The sequence below is a fragment of the Micropterus dolomieu genome, linkage group LG22 (genome assembly GCF_021292245.1).
Source record: "Micropterus dolomieu isolate WLL.071019.BEF.003 ecotype Adirondacks linkage group LG22, ASM2129224v1, whole genome shotgun sequence".
Lineage (NCBI taxonomy): Eukaryota > Metazoa > Chordata > Actinopteri > Centrarchiformes > Centrarchidae > Micropterus > Micropterus dolomieu.
In genome coordinates this window covers 295,028-308,378 of record NC_060171.1, presented here as the reverse complement: position 1 = coordinate 308,378, position 13,351 = coordinate 295,028, and the positions used below count along the sequence as shown (strand labels likewise).

The following is a 13,351-nucleotide window of genomic DNA, read 5'->3' as shown; positions in this document are numbered from 1 at the left end:
TCATCATTGTCTTTATTCACAACTACAGCTAACAAACTATATGATTTGTTCATCGTAATCCTGCGTCATGGTATTTTATTATAGAAAACTAATTGTTTATTTAAAAACAAAAAGCTTCACACTTTATTAGCAGCTCTCATGTCTGTTATGACTCACAGTAAACTGTGTACTGTGTAAATAAATTGCAACTGGTGACTATTTTGTAAATAGATTAATAGTTTAAATGATTCTTCCAGCAGGAATGCCAAAGGTTTGCTGGTTCCAGCTTCTCAAATGTCAGATAAGATAAATGACAGGAGAAGAAATATTTAGAGACTTACTAATGTATTACTAAGAGACAGGAAATGTGCGAGAGAGAGAAAGAGAGAGAGCGACATGCAGCAAAGAGCTGTGGGCTGTAATCGAACCCGGGCTTCTGCGGCAGCACTGAGCCTGAGTACCACCTGAGCTAACCAGCACGCCGTCCCACACCTACCTGTAACGCCTACGGGTCTTGACCATGCGTCCATATGTGATGATGTGGAAGTGATATACTCTGATCAGCCATAACATTATGACCACTGACTGGTCTCTCTCCAGGGTAGCTGATTGTTCAGGCGCACAATCCGTATTTGAAGCTAAGCTATTAGGTCAGCAGGGCTCCCCGGAAGTGCAGTCTTGATCCGTACACTTTGATTCAATCAATGAGGCAACTGGTGTGGATGTTTGACCTTTACTCTCCTTTCTGCTGGGTGTTTGCTCATCAGCTGAGTGACTGTAGTTTAATGTGACGGCGTGCTGGGCCGGAGGGCACGGACATTCCTCTGCACCACTAAATACGCTGTTAGATTCAAACTTGTAAGGTCACGAGGACCTCGAGGGTCACGTGACTGCTTCCTCGGTTTCATCCCGCCCGCGCGGCCTCGTGTCAGGAGTGTGCGTCTGCTCTGCTGAACTCATTCCCGGTTTGTGTGCACTGGAGCTGAGTGAAGATGAAGCTGATCTCTGAGCAGAGTGATGGGGTGAGTGGATCAGCTGTCGGAGCTTTAAAAGAAGTTAATGATGGTCGTTTTGGTTTAGGATTGTGAGTGGACAGAGGAGCTGAAATAGATCAGTCTAGGAGAAAGTAGCTGTTCCAGCTGCTTAACGGACAGAATGACAGATTGCTGTAAAGTTTATAACGATGCCCTCAGGTGCCCTCAGGAATATTCACATTTAAGAAGCTGAAATCAGAGAATTGTGACTTCAAACCAATTAATCAAGAATACTAGTTGGTGTTTAATTTAAGAGTTGAAAACTAATTCATTAATCGCTGCAGCTTTCACCCACTTTATGGACAAACCTGCTCATTTCTGTGTGGTGATGGTCCAGTGGATAAGACGCCTGCCTTTGGTGTGAGAGACCCGGGTTCAATCCCCCACTGTGTCCCTGAGCGAGACACTTAACCCCTCGTTGCTCCAGAGACGTGCGACCTCTGAAGTATATAGCATTTGTTAGTCACTTTGGATCAAAGCATCAGCTAAATGAATAAATGTAAATTTCTATGGTCGTGTTTGTAGCCACGATTTCTTTGAGCTTCATTTTTTACCCAAGGAAGGTTAAAATCAAGGCAGCCGTCCTTGTCCTTGGATAATTTATGACTTACTGTGTATTTTATTAACGTGCTGTTTACAGACTCGGTTGTTGCTCCTTGATGGGCAAATGAAATGCTTTTTAAATCGATGTTGGTGTATCTTGAATAGGAATAAAAAGCGTGGCGTTAGTTTTGTAGCCTTGCTAGCAGCACGTCGGTCGGTCCACTTTGGTTCTGAGTGAAATATCACCAACTATTGTCATGTTTGGTTCAGACGTTCATTAAGAGGCATCACAAGCTCAACAAGGTTTTCGCACGATGCAGCAAAGGGCCGAGTCAAACCCGAGCTTCTGCGATAAGTACACGGGGCACGAACACCAAAAGTGAGCTAACCAGGGCCCCAATCATCAGGTCAGCATTTGTCCATCGCTTTGGTTTATGACCAGATTCCTACAAACTGACATTCCCATCAGCCCCAGCTGTATTTGTTGTTTTCTGCTAATTTGTTAGAATGCTAATACGCTAACTTTGATATTGACAAAATGTGAAATTGCGATACTGATCAAGAATATCGTGATAACAATATTCATTTCGATCCTTAAACATATGTGAAGTTGACGGCTCCTGTTTCCAGCTCTGTTGTGTCTCCCTGAGCCGCACTCGTCTTCTTACTTTGCTTTCTTTTCCCTCGCTTCACTCACGCTGCAGACACGTCACGTGGTCAGCTCTTTTTATATGGGTACGCTTCATAGGGTATGTTTGTGTAGCGGACCCATGTCCTCACACTTGCATGTGACAGGGAAACCGGCCGTGCGATAACGATATTGAGTCGATATATTGTGCAACCCTAACGCTAACCCCCACGCGTTGCTGAGCCTTGCTACAACCTCACAGATCTGCTAGCACGGCTGTAGACTTTCAGCTTCGTCCCTTAGTACACTTCCGTGGAGTACGCTGTGGACGCTGTGTGCTTATGCTGCGACCTCAAAGCTTTCCAGGTGCATGACGGCTGAATGTGACAATATGATGCTTCAGCAGTGACCGGCTGACCCTGCCTGTGGACCCGTCTTGCTACTTCAGTTGGTAATCCTTCAAAGTTAGTAAATGGTGTATATGATGTTTTCCTGAATAACCTTACTGCAGAGAAAATGACTTTCACACGGGGCGGCGGTGGCTCAGGAGGTAGAGCGGGTAGGCCGTTAATCGGAAGGTCGGCGGTTCAATCCGACCTTCCGATTAACGGCCCCTGGCGGCTGTTCTGCCAGTGTACGAATGTGTGTGAGTGGTGAATGCAGATGTAGTGTAAGAAGTGGTCAAAAAGACTAGAAAGGCGCTATACAAATACAGAGCATTTACATTCAGAGATTGTTTACTGTAACCAGCTACTTAATAACACTGGCAACATATTTCTCCATCACTTTACATGCAGAACAGGTTTTACTACATGATGGCAGGGCCATAATAACAAAAATGTTATAAAAACATTTCACGTTATTCGATATTGATAATTATCAGGATAAATGTCAAATCATTATTTCTTTCCAGTTTAAAGGCTGATTTTTGCTCCTGAGTCAAATTTGAAGAAGCCAGATGGTTAATTGTGGTTAAACTTTTCTTTATGGCTCGAATGTGACACACGCTTGATGCCAAACAGTGGATCACTTCACAGCTCTGATGTAGAACATTCATTATGATAAAATGTTTTTTCAAAAAAAAAAAATATCTTAATAATAATAAATATTTTAATAGAAAAATGAAGTGCTAATTTGTTTGTGATTCAAATGAATTAAACCAAATATTAATTGACGATATATTGATCATTAATTAAATTGCGATAATTATTATTATTATTTTATTGCCCAGCCCTGCATGATGAGAGCATATATTATTTTAATTAATTACAGGTAAAATATACTTTATGCCCCATTTTAGTTTATGGTCTGCCATTTACAACGTGTGCTTCCATGAGAGCTGCTACTGTGAGACGTCTTTCAGCTGCTTCCTGTGAAGTCGGGGTACATTTTCGTTTCCCTGAGTTGAACTTCAAATTCAAGTGGTGTTACGTGGTACGATTTTTAGGTGGATGTCACGAATGTCTGAGTTGCCTGGAATTAGGGCCGGGCAATTAAACAAAAATGATAATTATTTTCCTCAATAAATGTTTGATTTAATAAATTTGAATCACAAACGAATTAGCACTTCATTTTTCTATTAAGATATTTATTTTGTTGAGGAAAAGGGAACGAATCAGATCTTGTTGTTGTCTTCTCTGTTTGGCATCACGTGTTTGTTCTGACCATAAAGAAAAGTTTAAAACCACCATTAACCATCTGGTTTCTTCAAAAAAATCAGCCTTAAAACTCGAGAGAAATAATGATTTGACATTTATCCTGATAATTATCCATATCAAATGATGTGAAGTTTTTTATCGTGATAATGTTTTCTGACATATCGCCCAGCCCTGCCTGGAACGCAGCATTAGTTGCGTGAATTTCAACTTGTCTCAAATCAAACGCGGCCATTTTTTGCACTGTGCACAGAATTAACATTTTACATGGTGAATATCATCAAGCAGTGCATTATGGGCAACAGTAGGACGCACGATTAGGCTACTGCTAATTACCTAATGATTATTAGTATTATATTTTCAATCCCTAACCTGAAAATTGAAACCAGAGATCATGTTCACATGTTGCTGTGTGGACTGATTGACTGGTTTATCAGTTAAAATGATAATAAAAGTGAAAGAGCATTAAATATACAGTATATATGGGAACACCGAAGGGTAAAGAACACACCGCCTGCACAACACGTCCAGATGGAAGAAACTGTAACCACAAACACACCCGCGGTCAGTTTCCTGCAGTAACACACAAAGACATTTGGCTTGTGACTGTCCGGCTGCGTGAAAGTGAGAATTTCACTTGCTGGAAAAACAATGACAAGTTTTGGTAAACTCATGACCCATCCATTAAAGAAATCCTACCTGTTTCCCCCTTTATCTGATAATTCATTTATAAAGTTCCATTTTTAAATGATGCTAAACGTTGTGAATGGGATACTTCAGACATTGGTCTCACCGTTTAAGAGATAATCCGGGGTTGAGTGAGGTTATCGTCTGTCCGCACAAGAGGAGCTTCTCACAGCGAGTTGTCCTGGGTAACAGATTTCCTCCCAAAACGAAGGATAAGTTGAATTTAATTAACATCATTCAGTGACATTTGAAATATTTGAGAGCTGCCCGAATGTTTGTGAATTATAAAAGGAAAGTTGGCCAAGTCTGACAGTGTGGAGCTGAACGCACAAGTCTTAATATGGCCACCGTACACGCTTGAGCCTTTCGATTAAGCGAACAGCATGACCTTGAATAAAACAAATAATGAAACACTGTTTTGCAGCTCAGCCTGAGGCCAGTCACAGCTGACAGATCACACATTTCCTGTCTCGAGGACAGATATCGTACTGTGATCCAGATCCTGAGGTCATCTTCATTAAATCTCCTCTTAAAATCACTCCTGAAGATGGAAGAAAAGTCCCTGAGATGTAATAATGCAGTGGAGAAGAGAGCTTGATCTCTAACGTGGTTGTTGTGGGGAGGATAGCGGGACCCTGCGCACATTAAGACGGGGTGGTTATCCGTCTCTGCAGGACTGAAAGTCAACAGTAGGAAGATAACACTAACTCTATCTGGAGAACAGTCTGAAAGGCAGGTTTTGTCTGGTAGCCTCAACCTCATTTACTGATTCAAACAAAGTGGATAATATTATTATTTTGAATATTATTCATGTATTTGGGCTTAAAGGGATAAATTTGGAGACATGAAAGAATGAGAATTGATTATTGAGAGGAAGCTCTTCAACAGATCTTCTGTTTGTTTGGAAACTCGGCAGACACTGTCGTGGATGTTTGTGGCTCTGCTGAAAATGGCAGCGATGGTCTGACTTTGTCTTCTGCACCATCCTGAGGCAGAGTTTTGTACTTTTGAGTTAAATGTAATGAAACTATTGGGTGGATTGATGTGACAGTTGGAGGAGAAATGATCCCCTCACGATGACTTTTAATAACTTTGATGGATCGCTTAGCTTTTCATCCATCAACGTCATCAGGTCTCTTCTTTCTTTTAAACTTTGGGTTCCTGTTCCAAATGCCATCTACTCAGATATAAGAACATCTCTCTTTGTGTTGGATCTTTAGCAACCATCATACACGGCTAAATGTTTGTTCCAGTTTCCCCACAGTTACTGTACAATATGTTATAATCGATGTAGTTCAGACACCATTGATCAAAGTCCTTCCTACAGCTCACTAAGCAAACGCCATGTTCCCATCAGAGCCTCCCAAACAGCGGCCCTTGAAGCGTTGTTTAATCATGCTAATCGGTTCCTTCCATTATCCTCTCCAGGATCCAGACTTCCAGCTCCTTATGGCTGTGTATGATGAGAACATCCTGAAGAACCCTTTCTACGTGGCGTTGGAGAAGCAGAGACCGGACCTCTGCAGCCGAGTGGCAGAGCTCCACGGCATTGTGAGTCCCACCCGTCGTCTCCTTTTAGTTGTTAAACCAGCCTGTTTGTGTCAGAAGCACAGAGGACGCTCTCAGCGTGGTCTGACAGCCACGACTGAAAATCACGGCGTTCATGAACAAGTTCACAAGAACGTGTCTACAGTTAATGGATCATCTATCTGCAGCAAGTCTTTTTCACAGAAATGGACTGAGAATCAAATTTACAATGGCCTAAAGGTTAACTTGAGCCGTGAGCATAATCCAATCCCTGATTGCCCAGCAGCACCTTCCAGGCGTGTAATTATGTTTGAACAAAGCAGGGCGCATCCAGAAAAGACATTTCTGCTCAGTGAACCAACATTAGTGCCTAAATAAACGTTAAAAAAGCATGTAAAAGCCTAAAATAGTCTTGTATTGTATTTGGGAAATGTCCAACTAAATCAAAGCAAACATCTCATTAGTAATGGTGGGTAGAATTAATTAATGGACATGTCTGTCACAGTCCAGTAATGGCAAACAAATTATTATTAGTTTGATATTTACGACTGGAATTGGGACTAATGGAGTTGCACTTAGAGTCAAGAGAAAGATGAATAAAAACAAAACAGGGTGAGCAAATGTTAAAGTAGTGCAACGTTGCTGTGAGAGAAGCTGTTATTACAGCCCACTTCATCAGGATTTAGTGCAGAGCTACAGTTCATCTGAAGTCCAGTTTATAGTCTGTGTTACTCTCAAATTTAGCATTGTCTCTCAGCTTCTTTCACTTTGCCTGGATTGCACTGTAACTTAGCAAAGCAAGCTGTCTTTGATGAAAGTCTGTGTCTGTTACAGGGGTACGGGGGTGTCGTCCACTGTGTTGTGCTCAGTTTTTCTCCTCTCTTTGCTGCCAATGCTAAAAAATCTGTGCACGTTGGTGGAGACGTTAGCCGTGTTGTTGGGTGTCAAGTCTTAACCTGCCATCCTTCAGTCTTCCAGATTTTATTTAGCGACCATCTATTTTAGGTGACCTGGCTGTGGTGACCGTCGAACCCGGAGCAGGTTGCAGCTGTGAGCAGACAGCACAAATGTGCCAGTTTCCCTTCCAGCAAAACTCTACAGCACCTGATTTCACCCGTCACGTCATCCTCTATCGCTAAATCTGCTGCTTAGAATTTCTTAGTATTAGTATTCCATGTGTAAAGAAATAATTTCTGTTTGGTGTTTGGGTAAATTGTTGAGCTAAAGTAAGCCAAAGGTGAGAATCAGGGCCTCTCCAGTGCTCTAGGACAGACTCTGTCTCTCCTCTGCTGAGTTGATAATGTTGAACATTTGTTAGGTGTAACTCGAGTCCGAGAGTATCTTTATTTTCTTTCAGTGCAGACAGGCTGACTGTCTTCAGGTAGAAAGTGTTTAAAGTGTTCGTGGCTTAAGGACTTGACTTGAACCGATAGACTCCTCACACCTGTGTAATAGAGGGGTAAACAATAACCTTATTTGGACACTTTGTGAATCTCTGTAGATGTAGGAAGGATAATTATTCCCAGACAGGAAGTAACCTTCAGATTTGGTGTTTGCTTTCTGTGTTCACACTTTATCTGCTCGGCCGGGTCTCATCAAACCAGGCAGTGCAGCCTGAGTCTTCATCGGTCTACGAAACGTCCTCATCACACCTGAACCTGGCTCGCGGTATTTTCTTTACCACCGGGGATCTTGGTTCAGTCTCTACATGTGGACTGACGGCTTCCTTAGTAAAACGGTTAAACGAATGCGTCAGATCAGGAGACGGGCGACAAGCTCGGCTCGTTTTTTAAAGTAAACCTACATGTTTAGCTGTCGGACCACTTCCTGTCTTGAGAGAGGGTCGAGCCGTCACTTCGGGGCTTCAAAGCGTGAGGGATAAATGAGTTTTTCCAGTCAGCTCAGTCAGAGAGAAAATGGACAACTATCAAATGACCTAAACGACTGCATAATTGCTCTCTAAACCCTGTTGTAGCTTGTCAAGACGCCTGAAACCTCAGCTGATAAGGATTAGATGTTCGAAAGGCAGTCAGCAGCAGCTCTGACTCAGCAGGTCTCCTCTGGAAAGTCAGATGATCTGAGTGCGGTCAAAACATCAGCAGGGAAACACTTGTAACTGGATTAGAGCTTCTAATGAGCATTTGACAGCAGACTGCTGACCTGGCAAATCAGTTCTACAAGACGCAACAAAAAGACAGGCATACTGTCGCATCCTGCTTTCACAAGCTTTTCTGGCTCGTGACCAAAGGTTTTGATCTTTTGTGTTCTAGTTTCAAGAGTATGAAAGGAAGTCTGGATGGCGTGCACGGATTAGCATTAAGCAGAGATGAGGCTGTCATTATTCATTAGTTCTGCATGTATTTCGTCATGAACCAAAATGTTGGACCTGATGATGAGGGCGGTCGATGAAAAGTCACCAGAGTTTGGTACGGTTCATCCTGAGGGGAACATGAACGTCTGAACCACATTTCATCACGATCCCTCCAACAGCTGTGGAGAGCTCCACTCAAAACCACAAACATTAAGCTCATGGTGGCACCAGAGGAAAGGTCAGAGGATCGTAGGCTCTGTGGACATCTCTCTCCAACAGCTCTGCATCCCTGCAGATCTCTCAACACCCTACATATCAAGCAAACACAACACATAAAGTCACAAACTAGGAAACAAATGAGAAGGAGCGGATGCAGTGTGGTGGCTCAGGTTAAATATGTGTTGACTGGTTAATGAATTGAGTGTAAAAGTCGAATGTTTTTCTGTCCCCTGCAGGTTCTGGTGCCTTGTTGTGGAAGTTTGAGCGTCAGCAGCTCCTCAGACTCTCGGTTCGACAGCTACGTCCTGCAGCCTGTGGAGGATGGATACCGGACTGTGGATGGAAAGGTTCGTCTGGTTTCACTTTATAGACATCATCAGAGGCACTTTAAGTCTTCTGTCAGAACACAGGATAACACAACTCGGAACCTTTCCTGTCATGAAGATAGATAATAGATTTAAAACAACTTATTGTTGTTATTTTCAGTAGAGTCTGAATAAACGCATGTTGCTTTTGTTGGCTGCTCCAACTCCTAAAACTGAGGCTAAAACAAGAGGCTCCAATTGGCTGTTCCAAAATCGTAATTAAATTCAAAATCTTTCTGTTTCTTTTTGGCCGTTGAGCTTTAAAAAATAATAAGCTTCTACTGGCCAATTTCCAAAAGTGTGAATGAACCGGCGGTTTACATTACGAGCTCAGACTACTTGATCTTGAGAGTGGCAGCTCGACACAGCAGCTCCCTCAATCTAGTTTTGGCCTTTTTGTACTTTTACATTTGAGTTTTTCTACTTTTCAATATATTTAACACATTTTTTAAAAATTTATTTAGTAAATAGGACTTTCTTGAATTTCCCCGATGGGGGTTTATAAAGGAACTATTTATTTTATGTCACATTATTAAGAGTGAGGCTGGGAAAAATCAGTATTTGTCTCACAGCATGATACTTCTGCATCTGAGCCACAGAGCGCCATTGTTCACATTGTTCAGTCAACGAGCTGGTTGAATTAAAACCACAGTGACCTGCTGTTTTAGGAAATTACTGAGCCTTTTTAAAACTGAAACTATATATGTGTGATTTTAAGGATATAAGTGTCCAGTAGGAACCTTCAGGCTTCGGGATCAGAGCCATCGACAGGAAGTCTGTCAGGACTGAGAGATGGACACGCCTGCTTTTGGTCTTTACAGTATATTTGGTTACTTTACCTTCACTTAATAAATACTGTGCGCCTGTTCACCAGAGCTGTTGGTCGGGTTATGTGTTGCAGGAGGTCAGGATCCAGGACAGGCAGGTCCTGCTGGGATCCGGCTTCCCGGCTCCGGCGTCCATCCCCATCCTGTTTGAGGAAACCTTCTACAACGACCAGGAGCAGAGCTACAGCATGCTGTGCATCTCCAGGCCCGTCGAGGTGGACCCGAGCCCGGAGGAGCTCGGCCCGCCGCCACCCTACTGTCTGAAGAGCCTGGAGGACGTCAGGGAGTTCCTGGGTCGCCACGCCCAGAAACTGGACAAATTCATCCAGGGCTTCTGTCAGACCTTCAAAGAGCAGGAGAGGAAGGGACTCCGACACCACATCGTAGGACTAATCCTCTTTTCCTCATTCTTCCTTCCTCTTCTTCACCGTGCACGTCCCTTCTACTTCATTCCTTTTTAATTGCTTAAGTTTTTGTGTTTTGTTTTTCTAAACTAATTTATCAATAATCTTTAGAAATGCAGGAGCAGTTTGGCTTAGGTGTTTGAGAAAAGGCAGAAAGCAAATCATTTTACTGAAGAATTCAAATGCGCATAGCTTTTGTGGAAAAGAGTTTCAATTAATAATTACTTAAAGGTCTTTGTTGAAAAATTAACTAGATATCTTGTTAGGGTGTATTTTACAGTGATTATAACCGGAAGAGTCGAATCGAAGTTGACTTTTGGTCAGCAGAGAGCTTCCCTGCAGGACTGACTGTCCTTCTGTCCTCTCTCCACTCAGGACTCGGTGAACGGCCTTTACACTAAATGTCTTCAGTGTCTGCTGAGAGACTCTCGCCTGGTAAGTAGAATCTGTCGGACTGATGGAGATAACGAAAGGTGCTGGGTTTATTGACTGTGTCTCAGTTTGGGTGCAGGTCACATTCGGAAATGTGACATAATTGGTCAACTAGGTATAAAAATGTAAAGCAGCTTTTCCTTTTGGAGGACATGACTGGGATCCTTTGCAACCCTCATGATCCCACTTGTACCTGCCAGTTGTCTAAAGCATCATTTCCATTCTTTACATTTCTGGGATCTTGAGATTGAAACTATACTCCTGAGCGAAGGAACAGCAGGTGACAAAACAGTCCTGCAACAAGGTCCTCTCAGTCGCTGCCTTAGTTTCACAGTAGAACAAGTCTTCTGTGGAAAATTTGTCGTGTAGTTGTAGATATCCAGATATATTCTCTAAGGACTTTTAGTTCGTGTTGGCTATAAAGTTCCTGAGGCCAAGAATGAACTTTCAATCTCAGCTTTTGAGCAAATGTGTACCAGAAGGGCTCAGAAAAAAGAAAAACACGATTGTCCATCGTTGACATTTATTCATTTAGCTGACGCTTTTATCCAGAAAAAAAAAAAAGAGGTCATTAATAACCGGTTAATAAATCACATGAAGTGGACTAAACAGGATGTAAATAATGGAAAGGTTCACACGTTTCCAAGCTGCAGATGGAGCTCCTGTCCATACTGGCTGCTGCCTAATGGACTTTCAGTGGAATTGATGGGGGACAGAATCCACTGTCCTCCTTAGTCATCCACAATCAAATCAAGTAGATAGTGTATCTACTAAGTTAATGCAAAATCCCATTTTCCCACTGCAAGAAACACAAAGGGGCTTTTATACAAAAGAAAGACTTTCTCTTTGGGAGTCAGACTGCTGAAGCCTCATATTCACTTCAGATAAAGTTTTATTCCTTTTTTTAACATGACAAACAACAAATGTAGATTTTGCCATTGAGAGCACATTAAGAAGGCATCTCCTCAAGGCCCGTCCGAACAGGAGGCTAGCAGAGCGTCTTTCAGTGTTCTCGTGAACGCCCATCTTCTGCTTTACTTTTAAACCTGGGCCCTATTTTCACATATTTATTGGCTGGAAGTGATATGTTTATTTTTTACCATTAGCTTGTCACACAGTTGTCTATCATGTACTGCAGTTCAACATCACGACTCATTCAGCACTGATATTTACACCATCTGAGGTCCTCTGAGTTTCAGTCTGCTCTTCACCCTCGAAACACAGACCGCATGTAGATCAGTGATACTACTTATGTCTCGTTAGGCCCTCTGGGGTCAAATAAAAGAATCTATGTCCCAACAGATTTATCTCAGTTGTATTCCTAATCATAGAAGCAGGAGGACTTGCGTTGCTTCCTGTGCAGTGACTAATGCATTTCTCTGGATTCACTGGAATGTGTTACTTTTTTCTGCAGAGACTTCTGGCGAAGCAGGAGCTTCAGATGACTCTTCTCAAACAGGCAGTAGAGGTAACCTCCCTCGGTGTTTCTACATATCACACTCCAGTTCCTGTAAAGAATTTAAGTTTCTAAAGCACATTACATGAAAAACAGATCTCAGCGCTCACTAACAGACAGATAAAATCATTAATAACACCACGACAGAGCCTGTTGGGCACGTGGCAATGTGAGACGGGATGACGGCTCGGCTCCTGGACGTGCTCACTGCGGCGTTCCCGAGAAACGCTCCTCCGATCGACTTCACACTGCGCCTCCCTCAGGCCCTCAGGCCCTCAGCAACACACCTGCCCAGTGTGAAGTCGATCGGATCAGCTGTTCTTGAGATACTTTATGCGAAAGACAGAAAGATAGAGATTCTTTCCTTTTGTAGGTAGATGATGCTGATACAGCGCCACCTTTTGGCCAAATGTGTCTTTGGCACACAGACGTTATTGTAATAAAAAAGCCCTGCCCACAATATTTAAGCAAAGGTTGAGGGCCAGCTACAGCAAACCTCTGTCCAGCTTGGTACAGAGATGATCTCTACCAGTTACGGTGACGATTGCTCAAACTTTGTAGGAGGAGTAGCGAAAAAACAGATTGGGACAAATTGAAAATTGGGAGAAATCGATGTAGATGCAAATGTGCGAGGCTGATGTGGACAGAGCGTCTGTCTCCATTAGGTCCTCAGCAATACACCTGCCAAGTTTGATTGGATAAACGTTTGTCAAGACAATCGAAGGACAGACTCATAGACCGGCAGAGATTCTTTCCTTTATAGTTAGATTAAAGTAGTATCATGTAAGAGAACTTTGTAATAACAGTAATAATATTTATCTGTAGAGCACTTTTCAAAAACAAGTGTGTGTAAAAAATACACGATAAAAGCAAGAAAACACTTGAGAGACTAAAGTACACGTTTAAAATAAATATAAAATATATATAGAATCAAATAAAGTCGGGAAAGGCTCTCCTATAAAAGTACGTTTTAAGAGGAGACGTAAAAGAGTTCACTGACTCCTGATTTCCTCGGGCAGGCTGTTCCAGAGCCTCGGGGCCCTGACAGCAAACGCTCTGTCCCCTTTAGTTTTCAGTCGAGACTCTGGAACAGACAACAGACCTCTGCCCAAGGATCTCAAGGTACGTGCTGGTGCGTATGGGACTAAAAGGTCAGAAATATAACAAGGCGAGAGGCCGTGAAGAGCTTTAAAAGTGATCAATAGAATTTTAAAGTCAATTCTAAAACATACTGGGAGCCAGTGTAATGAAGCTAAAATAGGAGTAATGTGATCATATTTCTTT

At 42.5% G+C, this 13,351-nt stretch overlaps 1 protein-coding gene across 3 annotated transcripts in view; it reads left to right on the top strand.

The window, feature by feature from the left end:
• Window positions 1–13,351, top strand: part of ankrd27 (ankyrin repeat domain 27 (VPS9 domain)) — a 36,287-nt gene that overhangs the window by 2,590 nt on the left and 20,346 nt on the right. For all 3 annotated transcript variants that reach the window (XR_006822767.1, XM_046037371.1, XM_046037370.1), the window contains exons 2-6: window positions 5,955–6,077; window positions 8,820–8,930; window positions 9,850–10,158; window positions 10,555–10,614; window positions 12,026–12,079. Coding sequence is in view for 2 of the 3 variants with exons in the window: in XM_046037371.1 (XP_045893327.1) it covers window positions 5,976–6,077; window positions 8,820–8,930; window positions 9,850–10,158; window positions 10,555–10,614; window positions 12,026–12,079 (636 nt within the window). In the remaining variant the exon portion in view is untranslated. The remainder of the gene's footprint in view (window positions 1–5,954; window positions 6,078–8,819; window positions 8,931–9,849; window positions 10,159–10,554; window positions 10,615–12,025; window positions 12,080–13,351) is intronic.